This window comes from Girardinichthys multiradiatus, chromosome 2, assembly GCF_021462225.1.
Source record: "Girardinichthys multiradiatus isolate DD_20200921_A chromosome 2, DD_fGirMul_XY1, whole genome shotgun sequence".
NCBI classification, from domain to species: Eukaryota; Metazoa; Chordata; class Actinopteri; order Cyprinodontiformes; family Goodeidae; genus Girardinichthys; species Girardinichthys multiradiatus.
Window position 1 is genome coordinate 38,277,143 of NC_061795.1, and position 22,276 is coordinate 38,299,418.

At 39.6% G+C, this 22,276-nt stretch overlaps 2 protein-coding genes across 2 annotated transcripts; one reads left to right on the top strand and one right to left on the bottom strand.

Annotated features, from left to right (window-relative positions):
• Positions 1–221: 221 nt before the first annotated feature.
• lrrc10 (leucine rich repeat containing 10) lies at positions 222–5,201 on the bottom strand. The gene is made up of 2 exons (XM_047350265.1): positions 5,058–5,201; positions 222–4,899 (listed from the first exon to the last, which is right to left on the bottom strand). Exon 2 carries the CDS (start codon positions 4,757–4,759, stop codon positions 3,920–3,922), a length of 840 nt encoding a protein of 279 aa, XP_047206221.1. The 5' UTR covers positions 4,760–4,899; positions 5,058–5,201; the 3' UTR covers positions 222–3,919.
• Positions 5,202–7,511: 2,310 nt separating this feature from the next.
• cnot2 (CCR4-NOT transcription complex, subunit 2) lies at positions 7,512–21,736 on the top strand. Its single transcript, XM_047355323.1, has 15 exons — positions 7,512–7,663; positions 10,778–10,903; positions 11,005–11,077; positions 11,273–11,420; positions 11,504–11,686; positions 11,770–11,849; positions 15,668–15,793; positions 15,956–16,080; positions 16,197–16,314; positions 16,667–16,823; positions 16,923–16,984; positions 19,881–19,930; positions 20,023–20,123; positions 20,939–21,083; positions 21,172–21,736. Exons 2-15 carry the CDS (start codon positions 10,793–10,795, stop codon positions 21,256–21,258), a joined length of 1,566 nt encoding a protein of 521 aa, XP_047211279.1. The 5' UTR covers positions 7,512–7,663; positions 10,778–10,792; the 3' UTR covers positions 21,259–21,736.
• The last annotated feature ends 540 nt before the right edge of the window (positions 21,737–22,276 follow it).

Here is a 22,276-nt window from a genome sequence, read left to right on the forward strand (position 1 = left end):
TGATTGCCTACCTTGCTAAATAAAAAAATGACCTATGATTAGCCCTGTTTTGGGTTCAGATTGGATAGCCACACCAAGGTCCGATTAATGCCTTAGCAGTAGAATCAAGAAATCACTTTAATAGAACCTGTTTGACATCACAAAGTAGAGCAAAAGATCCCCAAAAAGCAACAAACCAATTCAAGAAGAAATGAGAAACAAAAACTACTGATACCTTTTAATCTGTGAAGGATTACAAAGTTAATTTAAGGCTTTGGGACTTAAGCAAACAATAAAGAGAGCCATTTTCCAAAAATGGAGAAAACATGTGACCGTCATAAACCTTCCCATGCTACTAAAATCAATCCAAGATCTCATGTATGACTCATCCAGTAGAACCCAATATGACGCAGCACAGAAGCCTATTTCTGTTGGTCACTGTTCAAAACGGCAAAGACAAAAAAACATTTAATTCAAGCAAGAGAAGTGTATACGTCAAGGAGATTGCTGCAAGGGAATAACTATTTGCCCAAATGTACAATTAGAGTAATAGGTTTTGGATGTTTACATTGCATTGGGGAAGAGAAATTTCACTGTTAAACTTGCAGCAAATTTAGGTTCGACTCCCAGCTGGGGGTCTTTCTGCATGGAGTTTGCATATTCTCATGGGTGGGTTCTCTCCACAGTACGAAAACATGACTGTTAGGTTAATTGATCTCTCTAAATTGCCCTTAGGTGTGAATTAGTGTGTGCATGGTTGTTTGTCCTGTAGTTCTCTGTGTTGCCCTGCAATGGATTGGTGACTTGTCCAGGGTGTATCCTGCCTCTCGCCCATAGACTGCTGGAGATAGGTACCAGCTCCCCCGTGACCCACTATGGAATAAGCAGTATAGAAGTTGAATGAAATAATTCAGGGGGAAATGTGTAGAGTAAACGATGAACATTTGGAAAAAAAAAAAAACACTGTTAGGTATGGTGGAGGATCTGTAATGCTTTGGGCCTGTTTCACTTCCAAAGGCTGGAAACCTATTTTGACCACAGGGCATTAAGCACTCTTTGAAATACCATTAGACTGTGGAATCGGCCAATGAACCAAACACATTGAGACCTTCAATAGGATAATGATGTAAAATTTAGCCAAATTATCATAGAAATAGTTCATCGGCTGCAAAAGGAACCTCAGTTCACTTTCATTTCAGTCCCCAAAACAAATTCCATTTAAAAACTTGTGGGGTGGATGAATAGAAGAGAACACCCAGGAGTCTGAATGAGCTAGACACATTTGGCACTGGTCAAATATCCCTCTCTTTTTATGCTTAAACCATGTCAAATGTTAAAAAATAAAACAAAATCTGGTTGCATTGGCAGTAAGGGTCTGTGCAAGATATTAACAACAGTAGTAGCAATAATTGTGGACATGATATTATGAAAAGAAAAATTTTTTAATGTGATATTTTCCACCAGAAATTCATTTTGAGCTTATGCTACTGCAATAAAAACACGTTTATTTTAAGGTTTTCCATATTTTTACCAATAGTGCCAATAAGTGTGGAGGGTGTTTTTGATTTCAAACATATGCTGTTATGTGGCTCTATCTTTCATAAATATGAAATATCTAGGATTTGAATTGCAAATTATTTTAAAGGTCAGATGAAAAGGCGATTTTTGGATAAAAAAATAGAAAGTGCAAGGTAATAATAAAAAAAACTTCACAGAAAAAAATCCAAGTGACAAAGTTTACAAAGATTGATCAATTTCAAGATATAAAACTGGTATAAATGTAAGCAGTCTGTAGATCTCGATAACAATAAAAGTCTGTTTAATAACAGGGCAAAGAATGTGCATTTTATCTCCTTCAACAATGATAAAACTACATGTTAAAGCCTGGTTTGCAAACAGAACTTAAGCAGAGGCCAAAATTGAAAATTCTAAAAAAGGTCCCACATATGTTGAAAATCTTTGCAGGTAATTATTGGTGCTGTAAGTGTGTCAGGACATAACATGACAAGAAGAAAGTATGTAACATACAGTGTTATTGCAATGCTACAGCACACACAATGAGTAGTTTCTACATGTAATTCAAAGCTGAGTGAAAAGTTCTAGATTATAAATGATTACATTCCTAGATGGATAAATGATTCACAGCCCTTTTAATGTCTGTTTGTGTGCTTCGTTAAAAGCAAGTCCCAAATGCATCAAATCCTGTACTGCAGAGTGGCATTTATTTGCATTTAGACAACATTTCCTGGTACTATGAACAAGTAGAAACATGCATTTATTGGCTCTTTCAAACCATAAGCTTTGGGTGATGATATTAAATCCCATTAGTGGCCTTTTTTTAAAACCACAGTCCCAATTTATCAAATGAATTATGCATTTGTCTGGATAATGAGTGCACCCTGTGACTCAGACTATTCATCACTTGTATTAAAGACTTTTTTTAGCCTCAGAAGGTACAGAAGCTATTTTAGAATTAAAGCTAATTTTATATCTGCTTTCTATCACTGAGTTAACACCCCCACACACAGTGAGTTAAGATAATGTAATTGTGATTAGATTTTCAACTATGGATAAGTAGATGACACAGCAGCATGCATATTTAGATGAAAAGTATTGATTTCTGTCCTGCAAACACTCACAATTTTGAAAGAAAACACCAAACTTCAAACAATACCTTTAAAAGTATTTGAAATACTGTCTTGCACTTTGGGATAAAAGAGGTCCAACTTCATTCCTAAAAAGATTTGATTTCATTGGAATTATTAAAACTTTATTAGGTACACCAATTAAATTGCTTCTTAACACACTTAGCAACCCAATCTGTTTAAGCATTCATACATGGGGAAGACGACTTGCGAAGTCCCCACCAAGCGTCGGAAAGGGCATTTTAGGCACATTGAACCTGGCACTGTTATTGGCACCAGACTGCCTGGTCAGAATATTTCAGAAACTGCTAATCTGATTGGATTTTCACGTACAGCCATCTCTAGGACTTACAGAGAATGGGGCGAGAAAGAGAGCAGCATGAATAAAAATTACTTGATATCAGAGGTGAGAGGTGAATTGGCAGACAGGTTCACGATGATAAAAAAAAGCAACAGTAGCTCACAAAGCCACTCTGGTATGCAGAATATAATCTCTAAAAATGTTGAATCTTGAAGCAGTTGGACTACAACAGCTGTGGACCATACGATGTGCCACTCCTGCCAGCTAAGAACAGGGAACTGAGGAAACAATTTTCACAAGCTCAACAAAACAGGTTGCAAAAAAGATGCCTGGTCTGTGTATTTTCAATTTAAACAAAATGTGGAAAAATACCATGATAGCAATGATTCAGGGTGGTGTTGGTGGTTTAACAGTGTAGTGGATGTCTTCTTATCACACTTTGGGCCGTTTAGTACCAGATGAGCATTGTTTAAACACCACATCCTTTCTATATAGTAGATAACAGAGTATTGTCGCTGACCATGATCACAGTGCACCCATCTTATGATGGTTACTTCCAGCATCATAACTGCACCATGTCAAAGCTCAAATCATCTCAAACTTGTTTCTTGGACATGACAATAAGGTCCTTGTGCTCCACTGTCTTCCACATTCACCAGATTTGGGATGTGGAGAGTGGGGGATTTGCATCCTGGATGCCTATCATGTCAAAATGGACCAAGATCTCCAAGGAATGTTTATGACACCTTGTTGAATCTATGCTATAAAACATTAAGGTGTGCTGAAGACAAAAGGGGTTCCTGATGAAGTGGTCAATACGTTTGTTTCTCTATTGGTGCCACATATTATTTTAAGGCACCAAAAATTTTTCCAACTCGGCAATAATCAATCAGCCTTACTGTGGGCCAAACACCAGAAGTATGTTTCCCATGACACTCTGGTTTAATGACTCCACTGAAGTCGCCTCGTACTCAGGCTCCATTACAGCTGAATGTCACTCTCTTGCTTCTAAATTGTTTTGCTTCTCCTCCGAGTGGACCTCTGCCATCTCAGTTGTGTCCTCCCTCCCTTCTTTGCTTCCGTCATCTTCCTGTCCGTCATCTGTAATGTCAGCCCAGCAGCCCACCCTTCTGACCCCCTCACCCACCATCGGGGCGTTAACACAGGGGTTGTGGTCATAAATGACCAGTTTCAGGCCCTGCATGTGGGACATGTTTGGGAATTGTCGTATTTTGTTCCGATCTACATCAATAATAGCCAGAGAATGCATTTCAAGCAACTCTGGTGGGAACTCTGTCAGCAAGTTCCCAGGAAGCCAGATACTTTTTAGTTCCTGTAGCCGCCTCAGATCTTTTGGCAAGCTATGTATTTGATTATAACCAAAGTGTAGCGTCTTAAGATTTGTGAGCTCACACACTACCTTGGGAAAATCAATGAAGCAGTTAGTCTCCAACCACAGAGTATTAAGTTCCTTGAGCTCTTTTAGTTCTCTGGGAAGGCGATGCAGCCTGTTGTTGCCGAGGTAGAGGATGCTGAGCTGGCGCAACCTGCAAATGGCTGCAGGGAGCTCCTCAAAGCAATTGAAGTCCAGAGCGAGAAGTTGCAGCTTCCTCAGATCCTGCAGTTCATTCGGTAGGCTACTGAGGTTGTTATCACTCAGGTAAAGCTTCACCAGCTCATCAAAGACACAGGCGGTGACAGGCAACCGCCGCAGCTGATGGCTGCTCAGGTCCAGGGTTCGGTCCAGCGGCATCTCCTTCAGGTCTCCCACAAGGTAGCGCTGGCAGCGTTCGGAGGGAATAAAGGCGATGACTCCTCGCATAGCGTTGCCCATCTTTCTCAGTCTCTCTTCTGATCCTTTACTCTGTGTTGATGAGAAACAAGGCCTCCACTTAAGCTGGTTGTTGTCATCTTTAAGTTAATTTAATGGAGTCCCTTTAAAGCTTCTCCACTGCCCATCTGGATTTATTGATCCTTTAATAGAACCAAATAAAGTTATCTTCCATTTAACAGTTCTTAGAAACAATGTAACACTATATGAGGTAAAAACAATTAAAATTTGCTACAAAGATTTCTTCAGCAGGAATCATCAGGCAAAATGGGAGCAATAAAAAAAGCAATCATAGACCTACTTCCCAAAGTCTTTCAGCCCTCATCATGACACCTAGCATCTCCAACAGTAAGCCATTTGTTTATACAGCTTAATGAGCTGAAAATGTATTGTCCTCCCCATGCAGATACTCCCTTGTGGTGTCCTCTCACCAGCTCTCAGTGGCGTGGAGCTCAGCCCTGACTTTCATGGCTATAGCAACCACTTGCTCTCTCCTCCCCTTTTGTGCCTAATGACTTTCCCCACATCTTCTGCAAGATGACAGAAGTGGGAGTGAGAGATGGGGAGGGGCCTTGTGGCTTGAAACAGCAGAAGAAATTACAGAAATTCATGCTCTTCTCTAATACACCTAGATGCAGCTCTTGCTGAGATGGAGTGTTTACTTTAATTGAGCTAAATATTTGTGTTTCACAAATGCTTCATTGAGCACAAAAAATGAAGCTATTACAAGTTGTGCAGACGTTGATTGGATCGGCAGTAACACATTGAGCATTTCTACGTTAAGATGACGACTGTGGTTTAATTTTCTGTATAAGTACATATAGTTCAAAGTGGACAACAGTTTCTTCTTTATTTTTCGTCTAAAGTGCAAGATTTCTTCTTGTCATCATGCATGTCATCCATGCCTGCCTGAGGTGTGATCTCCCCCATGCTATCTCGCATACTTTCATTAGGGCTATTTTCCAACAAGATAAAATGGAAAGGAATTTCCGTTTGCTTATCAGAGGGCCCAGTGACTGAGCCTCATCTGCTTTCACTCAGTCACACACTGTTTTTAGCGCTTCCCTGCCTCCAGTTAGATGGCCTAAAAGAAGCAGAGGTACAATGCAGAGACAACAGGGACAACACACAATTTGCCGATGTCTCACAATGAAATTTGGCTTGAGGCCATGGTTTAAAAATAAACGTGTTACAAAGAGGCTTATGATACCAGATTTCTGAGAACAAAACACATTGATTTATTACTATTCAGTCTTTTCACGTAAAACTTTATCAGCACCCTCCTTTGCAGAAGTTCTCCAACTTGTCTGGCAACCCCACCCATTTTTCATCACATTTTGTTTTGAATTCTGGCCAGGTCATTCCAGCTCTTGAATTTTATTCTGGTGAAATCATTCTTTTGTTGATTCAGGTGTACTTTTGGGCTCATTTTGATGCTGAAAAATGAAATCCTTCCACATCTTCAGCTCTCTAACAGACACTTGAGGGTTTGGGGTCCAAACTGACTGTTTCTAAGTTTATCCACCTTGACAAAAATCCAAGTTCAGTCTAAAGAAAAGTAACCAGACAGCATGAAGCTACCAACACCATGTTACACTGTAGGTACAGTACTCTTTTGGTGATGCTCAGTGTTGTTATTGTGGCAAACATGCCTTTTGTAAGTGTGTAAATTTTAGTTTCAGTTAACCAAAACACATTCCCTCAAATGTTTTTGTGAAATCCAGTCCTGGATTTTTTTTTGGTAGAACAGGCTTTTGATTTGCACCCCTGCTAATCAGTTGAGACATATTGAGAATACACGTGGCCACAAAATATCCGGCAGCTCTGTCAGTGTTTCCTCTTCTCAGCCTCCCTGACAAATTTTATTCTTGTTTTTTAATCAGTTTTGAAAACACATCCAGTTTCTGTAATGTCACTGTTGTCCAATATTTTCTGTTTACCTTGCCATTGTGTACATACTGTATAATGCTGTTGAGTTTTGTTTCTTTCTCCCCTTTAATATGTTCAATTAAATCCTTTCGGATTACTCTGCAAACTATGGTTTTAGCAAAAGGATGCAAATGTCCTGAAAATCTTACAAGGACCGCTGAATTTTAAATCTGGCTGATAGGTTCGCTTTACATAGCTTTACATACATTTGACATAGTCAAAAACAAGAGTTTTTGACTATGTCAAGCAAAATATCTTCTCTGCCACAAACATTTGTGGGGCAGAGAAGATTCACTCAACTTATGATGGCTTGATAGCCACACAACTGCAAATATTTAGGTTTTATCATACTAGAACCAAGTAGTTCTGCAGCCAGAGGCCCTATATTTATTTTTATGGTTCTTACCAATATGTTATTAATGAATCTTTAAATAATTAGCCTTTAAGTAAAAAAGGGATTGAATGGATGTGCTTTTTAAAATTTTCTCTAATATTTATCACATTTTGTTATGATTTACTGATAACCTAAGAAAAAAGTTAAATTGACTAGAGATATCATCAAGCAAAAATATTGCTCCAGATTTAAGTGATGTTCAAATAAAAAAGTGCACCCTGCATTTATTTGCTTAAATATTTCAGTGGGATTTTTTTTATGCAGCTCTTTTGTTAGTAATTAAAATGACTTTATTGATTCTTCTACAGTCAGTCTGACTCCTGTTAGGAACAACTGCATATTGCTAATAAATAATGTTCACTGGGAAATCTGCATCAATATCATAAGATTTTTGTTTCAGATCTGTTCACGTTTTTATTCAGAGGAAAACATTTTCCTCATTGCCGAAGTTCAGTGTTTACAGATGAGATCAGCTTTGTGTACGGAAGTGGTCCGCAGGTCGTGAGGTCAGAGAGTAAAGGCTCTTTCGGCTGGGACTACACACAGCCATCTTGGATCTAACGAAACGAAGGGAAATTAATGCGGTGAGCGCATTTTCCTTATTTCTTTTGCCAAATGGGTCAGTCTTGATGTAACCTTTTAAATTTTAGCTTTGTGTCGGCTTGCCCCTCCTCCTTATCGAAACATAGCAGTTCGATAATCTTTACCACCAGCAGTGTTGCTGCTACTTCCACACGAAGCGCTAAGCTAGCCGAGAGGAAACGAACCGTTGAATGTAGATAAATGAGTACAGATATTAAAGTTTCCAGCTGGACATTAACTGTTGTTGGATGGCTTAATTGTAGTGTTTTGTCACTGAATGGTTGTCACCCGTTTTTGGTTTTTGTAGGGGCTCATTCGTGAGCTAGCATTATGCTTACTTAGCATGCTAACGCTAGCCACTTAGCAGTAGTGTTGGCTAGCTGGTTAACTTAGCATTGCTTCTGTTGCTCCCCCTTAAGTGTTCAAGTTATAATCTCTGACTGAGACTTGCTAACAATTAATACATTGTCGAAAACTAGCAACCAGTGGCACTGTGGTGTTTCTTATTTAGTCATTTATAAGAATTTGATAATTTTTTTTGTTTTGTTTTGGAAGGTAAACTCTGCTTTAGCACGTACCTTGAAATATAGATGGAAGTTCATAACTCCTTTATACGCCGCTCTAAAACTTAGACTCCTTTATGTATCGGAACTGCAGATTTTCGCATTTGATAAAACACTTGCCAAACAGTCAAGTATCACATTTTTTTCATCCGTATAATTTTAATCCAACAAGTGGTGAATATTATAGACTGACCATAACAGGACTGTTTTACTAAACAGATAATATAACCAGGTTTTAGACAATAATGTAATCGATGTTAAGACTAGGGATGCACCGATCAGGCTATTGCTTTCAAAAAAACAATTTGATTATAGGTCTTCTTTGTGATCCAACGATTTCAATTTTCTTTTTTTGTAAGGAATCTAACACAAAAAAGCCAAAATATGCTGCAGGGTTTTTGTTAGAGGTTGTAGTTTTGAATCGTACAGAAAATCAACTGATTACAATTCCCTATGTATGTGTCAAAGCATGTCTTATTCTTTTTGTTGGTGTGGTGTTTTCTTTTTTTAATTAAAATCAGAAAACGTTCATTAAAGTACATGATGTTGGTAGATGTGGTTATAGACCAAAAGATGTGGTAGTTCTTAGCTTTGACACATTTAATGAGTAAGGAAATGGATACATTGGTGTTGATTGGTGCATCTTTAGTTTGAACAATTAAAGTATTAAATATATTAATTCTTTATATTATGACCATGAAAAATCTGAATGTGTCCAATTGTCTCAATAAAAAACGGCTAATAAAAGGGACAAACTTGAAAATTATAATTGGTTAAAAAACCAACAGTAAAATCCTGCTTTAGATTCTTCAGGTGGCAGATATAAGATGAGAAATGAATTAACCAATTTAAGATTAAAACAGCCCACACCTGCAGTGTAATACGACCGGTTGAGCATGTTGTTTCAGAACCTATTTTTAAGGATCAGTAAAATGCAAAAAAGTGTTATAAGTAAAACCTAGTGTCTGCTGTGGTTTATAGAGAAAAAGGGAAATCTGATTCCATTCACATAATTCCAAATTTATTTCTTACATAAAATCATTTCTGAATAAGCACATGTGCTAGATGAGTCCTGCAAAATAGAAAACAGTATTTTAGTCTGCTTTTAATTTTAGTTTCCTCATAGTCAGTCAGTGATTATGTTCTTTTTAGCTCAAAGTTTTAAATCCTATCCTATCTTTCTATTTTGCTTCTCAGGAGCCAGACTTATACGTAACTTCTGCATGATACTGGGACAACTTGCGATTGTTGGGGGATTACTGCTAAATTTGGCAGTAATGATATGAGTTAGGATCGAACTAAATTTGAAAACTTGGTTTTTAAAATCTATATCATACGTCGCCCTCAAGGGTAGTAAAAGTCCTTCCAGTTAGTATGCACAGCATGAATGCATCACGCTTGAAATATAAAAACATACCAATCATTGCATCCAGGCAGTCCTTCGTGACTACAAAATTGCACAAATTGAAACTGTGATGACGATTGTGATTTGATTTATTCTGCAGCTCTACATCTTTCGAACTTTTAATTGTTCTTGAAAAATAATTTCAAAGACGTTTCAAAGATGTTGGGTTTGCAGACAAATAAATCACAAAGGAGGATAATCGACAAAAAGGGTAAAAAACCGAGCAGTGCCATTTAAGCTATCTAGATTTAGATTAAAATAATCGAAAGCGAGTCTCAATAAACAGTATGAAATTTGACTGAGCAAAGTCTGTGAGTGAGGTAAATCTGAAATCAGTTTTTTTCCACTAAACTAAGTGTAATTGGAGCTTGAAACCTGCATTATTAGTCTAACAATGCTTTCGAAGCGAACAAACTTTCCACCGTTTGTGTGGATGAAGGCAGACTGCTGTGAGATAGATTCAGAATTCAAAACAAAATGTAGAGACACAGCTGTCATGTCCAATAAAATAAAAACTGAAGCTGTAGCTGAAAAGAAATCATCCGTATTCTGAGATAGAAACTCTAAGCTTTATTGTTGCAGTCAGTGTTTAAATTAAAACCAGGTTTATAGTTTCAGTCACTTAGTGTTCTCCAGTGATTGAGTATTAGGTAGTAACAGCCCTGTTTTGTCCTGCATATAACAAGCGAATTAATAATGTATACATTTTGTTACAGCTGTAACAAAATGTCCATTCACAGGTAAAATATGTAACACTAGCATCTTGGTTCTGCACTGCCTTCTGAGCCCTGATAGCTTTCTAATTTAATCAAAACCCCAACCTTTAAGTAGCTGTCTCCATCCCTAGAAAGACCGCAGCAGGGTAAAAAACTGCTTATCTAACCTCCCAACCTCCGATACCTACCTGTTGTTGTCTTACAGTATTTGTAAGAGGTAATCCCATTAAAATTTGGAAGTATTAAACTTAACTAGATTTGCTATAAAATCCACATCAGTTTCAGGTGTTCATGAAATGAAGACATTTAAGAAAAATCTGATTAAAATAATTTGGAAACAGCAAATGTTGGCTTTGTTACTTTCTTGAATCTTTGCTTGTTTTCTTTGTTTCCTGAATGATCATCTTTAACATGAGTTTACTTTATTCTTAGGTGACAAAAAAAGGCATGTTTGGTTCTAGAAAACCCTTTCCAGATTTCGGGGACGGAGTCGACAACGACTTGGCCGATGACATGTACTATAGCCAGCAGTCAATGTTCCATAGATCGGACAAAGATGTAAGGTTCCTCCACATTTTTCCAGTCTGCTTTTACACTGCCTTACACTCCAGGAGATGTTTGTTATACACGCTGTATTGTTAATGGATGTTGTCCTCCAGATGTTGTCCTCTCCTTCACCGTCGTCGTCCAGTCAGTTGTCGCAGCTCGGTGTGAGTTTGTACGGACCACAAAGTGAGTTTTTGCATTTTTCTTTACAAAGTGAAAATGTTCAAAAGGTTTACACTATTTATTTTAGATGCACATGTAACAAGTTTTAAATGTCTACAATTCAGCAGATGTGAACTGGAAAAGCAGCAGAAAGGTTCTTTAATTTGCAGGACGTGTTATTTTTATTCCTTGTGTTTTTAAAGTTTTAATTTTCTGCAGGTGCAATCGGCTTCCCCGTCAGGAACATGGGAAACAGTACGCCTCAGTTAAACCGAAATCTAACACAAGGAACGCAGCTAGCAAGTCATATCACCCCTACAACAGGTGTGCCCTCCATGTCCCTACACACCCCTCCATCGCCAAGCAGGTGTGTGCTGTTTACTGAGGTTGAAATTTAAAACGGCTGGCATGGCCTGAGGGAAATTGTTTATCTTCTAATGTTTACTGCAGAGGAACGTTATCGATGAATTCGAGGAACATCCTGAATCACTCTCAGGTTGGCCAGGGCATAGGGTTATCCGGCAGGACCAGCAGCATGGGCAGCTCAGGGCTCGGAAGTCCTAACCGCAGCTCACCCAGCATCATCTGTATGCCCAAACAGCAGCCAGCACGCCAGCCCTGCACCATCAACAGGTAGGTGTTCCTCGTGCGATTCAATGGGATTCATCCTTGTGGAGATCAGCTGTACACTATAAAACCACTGTTTTTATCTGCAGCATGTCAGGATTTGGCATGAACCGCAATCAAGCTTTTGGGATGAACAATTCATTATCGAGCAACATCTTCAATGGCACAGGTTGGTGTGTTAGACCTGAAGGTCACAATCTTAAAGTCCAAATCTTAACCAGTGCCGCCCCTATACAACAAGTTGGGGTTTTTTGCCATAAAATTAAACTGTGACACATGTTAACCAGTTAGTGCACTGGTCCTATAGTTACGAGAGGGAGGCAAACCTCCCGGGATCCAAAAAGCTGAGACTGGAAACTCAATTTGGCATATTTCTGGAAAAAAAAACCGCTAAGTCAATGCTCAATAAAGAAATTCAGACAGGCTTGTTTTCAGTAGAAAAACACGTTCAGGAGAACATCAAAAATACACATCTGCTTCCCCACAGTAAACCTTTTTATCACAACATGCAAAGCGTTTTGCCAAAGGAACAAGTTGGCTGACTACTATGTAGTATTGTTTTTCCATCAAGCTTCCAGAAGTCTCTGTGTTACACAGTAGGAATCTTTTTCATATTGCATAGTGTATTACATCCGGTTATACAGAGTACAAATTATGGTACTAGGGAATATTCAGGCTTTATTCCTTAACCTATTATTCAAAAAGTGAAGATTTCTGAAAAATGAAAGGCTTTTTCAATTGATTTATATTTTAGTTACCTCTTTTTTGGTCTGTTGTATTACATCGTACATCTTTGTCCAGCTTTTTATTCTTGGCTTTTGAGTATCTCAGAGAGAGAAGAGAACACAAATATAAGGGTACAGTCATTCAGAATCTACCTAAGGAACATCTCACAGCTTTTCCAGCCTTTACTCATTTTTATATTAGTGTTTTAAACAGAAGCTTCAGTTTTTAAACTGGGTCTGCTTTAGAAACCCAACAAGCTATCGACACCCCATCAACCTCACCACCACAATGCACCCCTACTTTAGTGCAAAGACTCGCACATATATACAGGTCCTTCTCAAAATATTAGCATATTGTGATTAAGTTCATTATTTTCCATAATGTAATGATGAAAGTTTAACATTCATATATTTTAGATTCATTGCACACTAACTGAAATATTTCAGGTCTTTTATTGTCTTAATACGGATGATTGTGGCATACAGCTCATGAAAACCCAAAATTACTATCTCACAAAATTAGCATATTTCATCCGACCAATAAAAGAAAAGTGTTTTTAATACAAAAAACGTCAACCTTCAAATAATCATGTACAGTTATGCACTCAATACTTGGTCGGGAATCCTTTGGCAGAAATGACTGCTTCAATGCGGCGTGGCATGGAGGCAATCAGCCTGTGGCACTGCTGAGGTCTTATGGAGGCCCAGGATGCTTCAATAGCGGCCTTTAGCTCATCCAGAGTGTTGGGTCTTGAGTCTCTCAACGTTCTCTTCACAATATCCCACAGATTCTCTATGGGGTTCAGGTCAGGAGAGTTGGCAGGCCAATTGAGCACAGTGATACCATGGTCAGTAAACCATTTACCAGTGGTTTTGGCACTGTGAGCAGGTGCCAGGTCGTGCTGAAAAATGAAATCTTCATCTCCATAAAGTTTTTCAGCAGATGGAAGCATGAAGTGCTCCAAAATCTCCTGATAGCTAGCTGCATTGACCCTGCCCTTGATAAAACACAGTGGACCAACACCAGCAGCTGACACGGCACCCCAGACCATCACTGACTGTGGGTACTTGACCCTGGACTTCTGGCATTTTGGCATTTCCTTTTCCCCAGTCTTCCTCCAGACTCTGGCACCTTGATTTCCGAATGACATGCAGAATTTGCTTTCATCCGAAAAAAGTACTTTGGACCACTGAGCAACAGTCCAGTGCTGCTTCTCTGTAGCCCAGGTCAGGCGCTTCTGCCGCTGTTTCTGGTTCAAAAGTGGCTTGACCTGGGGAATGCGGCACCTGTAGCCCATTTCCTGCACACGCCTGTGCACGGTGGCTCTGGATGTTTCTACTCCAGACTCAGTCCACTGCTTCCACAGGTCCCCCAAGGTCTGGAATCAGCCCTTCTCCACAATCTTCCTCAGGGTCTGGTCACCTCTTCTGGTTGTGCAGCGTTTTCTGCCACACTTTTTCCTTCCCACAGACTTCCCACTGAGGTGCCTTGATACAGCACTCTGGGAACAGCCTATTCGTTCAGAAATGTCTTTCTGTGTCTTACCCTCTTGCTTGAGGGTGTCAATAGTGGCCTTCTGGACAGCAGTCAGGTCGGCAGTCTTACCCATGATTGGGGTTTTGAGTGATGAACCAGGCTGGGAGTTTTAAAGGCCTCAGGAATCTTTTGCAGGTGTTTAGAGTTAACTCGTTGATTCAGATGATTAGGTTCATAGCTCGTTTAGAGACCCTTTTAATGATATGCTAATTTTGTGAGATAGGAATTTTGGGTTTTCATGAGCTGTATGCCACAATCATCCGTATTAAGACAATAAAATACCTGAAATATTTCAGTTAGTGTGCAATGAATCTAAAATATATGAATGTTAAATTTTCATCATGACATTATGGAAAATAATGAACTTTATCACAATATGCTAATATTTTGAGAAGGACCTGTATATATATGTAAGTAGTCATGCATGGACGGATTTGCGTGCAGACATAAAATACAATAGATTGCTAATTAATAATTCTTTTAGCGGTATTATAAAAAATTTTTTGTCATAAACTAAAAGCTAATTCTACCTTCATAGTTCTTTGGCGTGATCCTTTTTTTTCTGCATATGTTGCAGTTAAAGTTTCATTGTTCTTTTTGGTCATCTTGGTGTGTTATTATTGTTATTATATGTACAAAACATGGTTTTTGGCATTAAAGGCCAGGCCCAAACCCACCTCACAGTTCTCCAGGCCCACCAGGTTCGGACCCACTGCTCTAAATAATCTGTATTAGGTTAGGATAATCCAGTCCAGAGTTGAGAACTATTAAGTGGATTTATGTAGATTTAAGCATGTACATTTATCTATATATATGTCCAGTTATACAAATATTACTCAGTTAAAGCCCAAAATGATTCATTTGCCTTGCGGATTGAGATTTAAAGTAATATTTTAATGATGTGTTCTATTTGTACTTGAAAGTCAGAATGTCCGACTTCTGAGTAGGAGATTTTAACTGCAATGCTCCCCAAAGTCGGAAAAACAAGTCGGAAAGTCAGACCAACAGGACCATACCTAACTCCCGCATTCAAAACGGCTGTTAGTTGCATTAACTGTGTGAAACTTCCTTACTGTAACTGTTACATGTAGTCAGTCATACACGTAGTACTTTTCAGTGTTCAAAAGATGCGATGTTTCAGCTGTGTTTGTGTGCATGGAATACCTCGTAGAACAGTGTTTATGGTCATTGTTATTGTTGTAAGACTGCTGTTACAGTTGCTAACAATATGAACAAAAACAAGCAGGAAACAGGCATGCGATGTAAACTCTGATTTCCGAGATTAAGGGAACGCACCACAAGTTTACCAACACGTTTCTTCTGGCTGAAAGCAATGCTAACGTTTTAGAGTGAACCAGGTTGAATCTAACAAAGAATGTGTGTGTGCATGTGTGTGTATTTTATTTATATATATATATATATATATATATATATATATATATATATATATATATATATATATTTGTGTATGTATGTCTTTTGAGATATAGCTGCAGAAATGCAGCAATGGTGGTCCAGATTCCATAGATTGCCCTTCAACTAACTTTTTGACTGTGTTTTTGCTTGTTGAACATACAGATGATAAAACCTGACCAAGTAAATGTTTCTGTATTCAAATGTCCAGAATGTTTTTTTTAAACCTCTGAAATAATTTTTTAAAATTTGGTCTGGACAAGTATAAAATTGTAAAATGTAACTTATTTGTTGTGCTTCCTCTTGATGCAGATGGCAGTGATAATATAATGGGACTGGATCTGTCAGACTTCCCTGCATTAGCAGACAGGAGTCGGAGAGAAGGGACTGGAAACCCAACACCGGTGCTGAACCCGCTGGCTGGACGTGCTCCTTATGGTAGGCCATTGGAGGAGATCTAATGCTTCGTTCTCAGTCGTTCGATTGGTTTCCTCAAACCACTAACAGGATTTGGTTTAGTGCAGATTGTCTCCACTAAGTATAATTGCTTATGATACTGTTTTGCTGGGATTTTTTTTCTGCTGTTTAAAAATATTGAAGTTGGCATGGTGACAAAGCCTTCGACTGAACAGACACAAGACTTCTCCATACATAACGAGGACTTCCCTGCACTGCCTGGGCCAAACTATAAAGACCCCACACTGAACAGCGATGACAGTAAAACTGTAAGTTAAAGCCACCATTGTACCACCCTGGTATTTATTTTTCTTGTGTTGTTGTTTGCAAGGACTTCCGAGTTAAAAATGTAATCTAATTTTATTTCTTAATTTTCTTTGTTTAGAACTTGAACTCCACAAGCAAGAGCACAGCCAGCACAGATGGGCCGAAGTTCCCCGGAGACAAGACCACCTCGGCACAGAACAACAACCAGAAGAAAGGGATCCAGGTGTTGCCCGATGGTGAGACTTCTCAGCCAATCGTATCGCTCCAATTCCTCTGAGACATCCCTTCTTAATCACACAACTTGGGTGAGGCAGTTGGGCTTCCTACCCTGCATTTAGGGTTTGTTAACTGTCAGATAGGTTACTCTGAGCAGACCGAAACAGTATAGTATTGAACATGAAACAGGGCATAATGTTATATGTGAGGATTACTTTTAAAGGAGAAGTAAGTGGTTAGGTTTGCTCTCTAATTTGTGCACAAATTACAGTGTAGAAATGTGGATTTGGTTTCACAGTAAGTATTTTCTGTAGATCACCACTCCACTGTAGATCTGTGGTTTGGTGAATCTGGATCGCTACTCTGCCGCAGGTCGGGTGACGAACATTCCCTCAGGAATGGTAACGGACCAATTTGGCATGGTGGGTCTGCTGACCTTTATCCGGGCCGCAGAGACTGATCCAGGCATGGTGCATCTGGCGCTGGGAAGTGACCTCACAACACTGGGACTCAACTTAAATTCACCAGAGTAAGATGGCTGTTTCACCATGAAAACTATAATTCACTCACTGTTATCTCAGAGATGTTCTTCCAGTGACCTTGTTATTGAAACTCTTCGATTTGACAGAAACCTGTTTCCAAAGTTCGCATCTCCCTGGGCTTCTGCACCATGTCGACCTCAAGACATTGGTAAGACAGTGGCTCTTATTAGTTTAACTAAGACCTGTTTTTACAACAGGAAGTTGTTTTTTTGTCAGAAGAACTGTGCTCTGCATACCACTTTGACCTTTCCGAATTTTGTCTTGTGTCAAGTTAAAACTTCGGCGTAATTTTTGGAATTGATATGATAGGCCAACACAAAGTGGTGATTATTGTGAAGTGGAATAAACATGATACATGGTTTTCAGAAATATTTACAGATAAAAATTAGGAAATTACAAAGTGCTTTTGTGTTCAGCAGCAGTGAGTTGATATTTCCAGAGGCTAAAATATTTGCTCATTCTTCCTTTTAGGAATAGAGTGTTAATTTTCAAGTCTTGCCACAGATTTGTCTGTAGATTGAGGTGTAGCCTTTGACTGGGTCAGTTTAGCATGTGAATATGCTCATTCCATTGTTTCACCGCCCAACTCCCGAGAGGCTTCCCCAGTCTCAATCATTATGCAGCCTCTAACAGGTTCCAAGCTTGCCCTGTATTTAGCTCCATGCATCTTCGCATCTGTTCAGGCCAGCTTCTATGTCCATGACAAAGCAAAGCATCCCCACACCATGATCAGAATCAGCTTTATTCACCAAGTTTGTGCTCACAAACAAGGAATTTGACTTAATTTCCACTTTGTGTGCAGATATTTTAAATTTACTCATACTCATCATCTTCTGCTTCATCCGGGACTGGGTCGCGGGTGGCAGCAGACTCAGTAGAGACACCCAGACTTCTCTCTCCCCAGACACCTCCTCCAGCTCCTCCTGGGGGAGCCCAAGGCGTTTCCAGGCCAGCCGGGAGACATAGTTCCCCTGGGCCTCCTCCCGGTGGGACGTGCCTACCTCCCGAGGAAGGCGTCCAAGAGGCATCCGGTATAGATGCCCGAGCCACGTCAACTGGCTCCTCTCGATGTGGAGGAGCAGCGGCTCTACTCCGAGCCCCCTCTCTAAGGGAGCGCCCGGCCACCCTACGGAGGAAGCTCATTTCTGCCGCTTGTATCCGGGATCTCATTCTTTCGGTCATGACCATCGGTTCATGACCATAGGTGAGGGTAGGAACGTAGACCGACCAGTAAATTGAGAGCTTTGCTTTTCGGCCCAGCTCTCTCTTCACCACAACGTGGGGGTTTTTAAATGTTACCATATATATATAAAAAAAACAAAATTGGTTAAAAAAGTTTTTTTCTTGTAAATATGTATACAGAGAGGAAGATAAAATTGAGTAATCCAAATATGCACGGTATCAATGTGGTCACCGTGAGACTGTTACGTGTTCATCAGAGAGACAGCCTGGGGGAAGAAACTGTCTATGGCAGCTGGTTTTTGCAAATGTAACTCTGTAGCACCAACCTGAAGGTAGAGGTCTACACAGTTTGTGTTCAGGATGTGTGGGGTCTGCAGAGAAGTTAGCTGCTCTTTTGCTGACCCGAGATCTATAAAAGTACAGGATGAAAGGAAGGTCATCCCTGATGATCCTCCCTACAGACCTGATTATTAATTGCAGTCCGGACCTGTTCTGTTTTTTGGATGAGCCAAATCTCACTGACATGGATGTTCACAGGACAGACTGAATGATGGTAGTGTAGCAGATGACCTGCAGCTTCTGTGGAAGGTTGTATTTCTTGAGTTGCCACAGGAAGTACAGTCTCTGCAGAACAGTGTCTATGTGAGAGGACCTCAGGTCTTGAGAAGGGATGGTTCCTAGGAACCGGAACTGATCCACAGTAGAAACTGTGTTTTCGACGATGGTGAGGGGAGGCAGTGTGGTGGTTGTTCTCTGAAGGTCCACCATCATCTCCACAGTCTTGAACGGCTTAAGCTCCAGGTGGTACTGACTGCACCAGTGGACCAGCCAGTCCGCCTACTGTCTGTATGCAGACTCACCACTGTCCTAGATCGCCCTAATAGCAGCGGTGTCATCTGTTAACTTCAGGAGGTTCAATGGCAGGTTCACTGAGGTGCAGCTAATTGTGTGAAGAGAGTAGAGTTGGGTAGAGAAAACACCCCTGGGAGGCATCTATTCTGATGTTTCTGCGATCTCCATGTTTCATGTTGGGGATGGTGGGGGATGTACAGCGTTCATTTTCAGCAAAACACAGTGTTTTGGACATAGGTCGAAAAGTTCTGTATCCCCTGTTTGGCTTGTAGCAAAGTGCAAACAGGACGACTAATTGTTTTATTTTGGCAATTTTACACAAAGGCCATATTAATGGAGTGCATAACTAGTGGTTGTCCTGTCAACAGGTTCTCCTCTCTGTGGTGAGGCCTTTTGCAGCTCCTCCAGAGTCACCATAGGCCTGTTGGCAGTTTCTCTCAGTAATCCCCTCCTTGCCCAGCATATCAGTTTGGTGTATGGTCATGTCTTGGTAGTATTCCATTTCCAGATGATGGCTTGAACAGTGATTAAGATGCTGTTTTATAAGCTAACCCTGCTTTAAACATTTCTACAACTTTATTTGTGATCCATCTGTTGTCTTCCTTGGTCTTCATGATGCTGTTTGTTCACCAATGTTCTCTAACAAACCTCTGAGGCCTTCACAGAAAAATTGGATTAATACTGAGATTAAATTACATACAGATTGTCTATTTTCTAATTAGGTATCTTCTTAAGGCAGTTGGTTGTACTGGATTTCATTTATTGGTATCAAAGTAAAGGAGTCTACATAGAAAGACATTGCTCACCTTTGAAAACCATGTATCATCATGCACTAATTTTTCTTGGTCTGTCACATAAAATCCTAATAACATACATTGAAGTTTGTGGTTGGGAAATTTCAACTTGAAAACCTCAAGAGGTGTGAATACTTTTAAATGTTATTGAGGTTTGTGTTCTGATTGAATCTGTGTGGGGATTGAGATAACGTGTATTTGGATGTATCTTTTCAGATTTCCATGTTCCATCTGAGTATTTAACCAACATCCACATAAGGGACAAGGTAATTAGAAGCTCGGCAGCAGCGCCATAGTTTGTTTTATTTAGAGGTAAAAAAAAAATAACTTTACTTATTCTTAACTGTCTTATGTCTAGTTAGCTGCAATTAAGTTGGCTCGATACGGTGAAGATCTGTTGTTCTACCTGTACTACATGAATGGAGGAGACTTACTTCAGATCCTGGCAGCAGTGGAGCTGTGAGTAACTTTTTTTTTTCTCAATGGTCTATACTAGGAATACACAGAAAAATAAGCTGAGGAGAAAAAAATCTGACGATTATCAGCTTGAAAGGACCTGACCAGTGACCAGCTGGTCTGAAACTCAAAAAAACAGAACGCATCATTTAAGAGCGACCAGTCGCCCTGATAGTAACGCTCTTCAGTGTGGATTCTGTTACAGAGTGAAAAAGATTCAAAGTTCTCATTATCAGTCAGATGAAGCACAGAGGCATAAAAAGCTACTAAATAAAAATACAGTATTTTCTATGACATCCCAATATAGGATTTTGTAGACCGTTTACAATCTCTAATGATTTTGTGTGTTTCACATTATTAGCAAAACCCTGTTTCATGCGACTGTTTTCACACAAGCCTTGTGACATTGCCTCCACCTTTTAATATACAGTAAATAGCAGACGGCTCATGGCAGAAAGACGAGAAAAAATATTTTTAAAGTTATTATGAAACCTTTTTATATTATAGTTCTTTAAGAATCTGAATCTTCTAAAATCTGAGTTGGCAGAACTAGTCTTTCCAAAAAACAGAAAATGGGCACAAAATTCTGACCTGTACTGTATGTTTAACTTCTCAGTACCTTAGTATTGTTACAACCAAAGGAATTTGTTCTGTATTACATGTTTTACTTTGTCAACATGACCTTAAATTTTAGGAATTAAAGAACATCGTGTTTCTAGAAAATCTCCAAACATGAATCGATCAGCTTGGGTCATCCAAAATGTAGATTTATGTTTGCTCTTGGGTTTTTCTCCTCTCTTATTCCTTGCACTGACTAGCTTTAACCGGGACTGGAGATACCATAAAGAGGAGCGGGTTTGGATAACAAGAGCACCCGGCATGGAGCCCACACTAAAGACCAACACCTATGAGAGGGGCACCTACTACTTCTTTGACTGTCTTAACTGGAGGAAAGTAGCCAAGGTAAGCGTTGAGGGCCTCTTTGTTAGCTGCGCTGACACATGATGTGCTTTAGATCGATCGTGTTTAAAACTATGCCTGCATCTCTAAGGAATTTCACCTGGAATATGACAAGCTGGAAGAGAGGCCTCATGTGCCAACAACGTTCAACTACAATCCAGCCCAGCAGGCCTTCTAAGGCCCAACAGGTCCAAAGGCTGCAGCTGTTCCTGCACACAGCACTGCCGTCCAGGAGGGGGCGCTGTAACGCACACAGCTTGTGTTTTTATTGCTGGAGGATTTGGCTTACTGACTGCAGGGGTTGTCATCATCATTAAAACTGTCCTGCCTTTCTGAATTTACATTCTGCCCGAAAAACACACTTGTTCCGTTTTTATTCTGTTCCTGTTTAGATTTTTTTTGTCTTTTGAGCAGGGTCTGTGTTATGTTTACGTCTCCAAACCTTAAAGCCTGTTTACTACCAGAGAGAAGGACAAACCTTGTGTTGTGGGACTATGACGGAACAAAGGTTCCACCTTTTATTTACAGCGTGTGTTCAGAACACATGAAGGTGCAGAAAAAAACGACGTTGGCATCCTCAAACACAAGTGAAGGGGTGGAAGAAATGCAATGTTTATTGTTGCACTATATTTAGTAATAAAAGAACACAAAATTTGTTTGTGCTTTTTTATATCAACACTCCCATCACATATTTTCCATCATTTGTTTTGTCTTGAATCTGGTTTCTGTATCCTCTCCTCTTCATTCCAATCAACTGCATCAGTTCCTCCGACTTCTGTAGTTGCACCACCAAACTCTTTTCTGTATCTCTCCTTGTTTGTGACTTCTGTGCCAGCAAAACTTGGGACGTAAACCCAGAGGGGTGACTTTGATCTCCACATACATGAAACAATCCTCACAGAGGCAGAACAAATAACACAACTTTGCTTGAGAGCAAGCAAAACACTTTCCAGTCTTTGTTACTATTTTTGTAAAAAAAAAAAAAAAAAGTGTACATTTTGTTTTTTGCCTCACATAAGACTATGTACGAATGTGTATATATGATTGCTACATATATATATATGTCTATATATATATATATATATACATGCTATCTATTTTGAGAGAAATTTTGCCCTGCCTTGTACATTTTTTTTATGAGATGAGCATGGTTATGGGGATGTAACACATTTTGTGGAACTGCTGGACAGGGTGTC

Bases quoted from the DNA above. Each gene is read 5' to 3' on its own strand.
- cnot2 (XM_047355323.1), top strand. From the start codon at position 10,793: ATGTTTGGTTCTAGAAAACCCTTTCCAGATTTCGGGGACGGAGTCGAC. The intron at 11,421-11,503 runs GTGTGTGCTGTT...TGTTTACTGCAG, and splicing joins ACCCCTCCATCGCCAAGCAG to AGGAACGTTATCGATGAATT. The intron at 20,124-20,938 runs GTGAGTAACTTT...TGCACTGACTAG, and splicing joins ATCCTGGCAGCAGTGGAGCT to CTTTAACCGGGACTGGAGAT.
- lrrc10 (XM_047350265.1), bottom strand. From the start codon at position 4,759: ATGGGCAACGCTATGCGAGGAGTCATCGCCTTTATTCCCTCCGAACGC.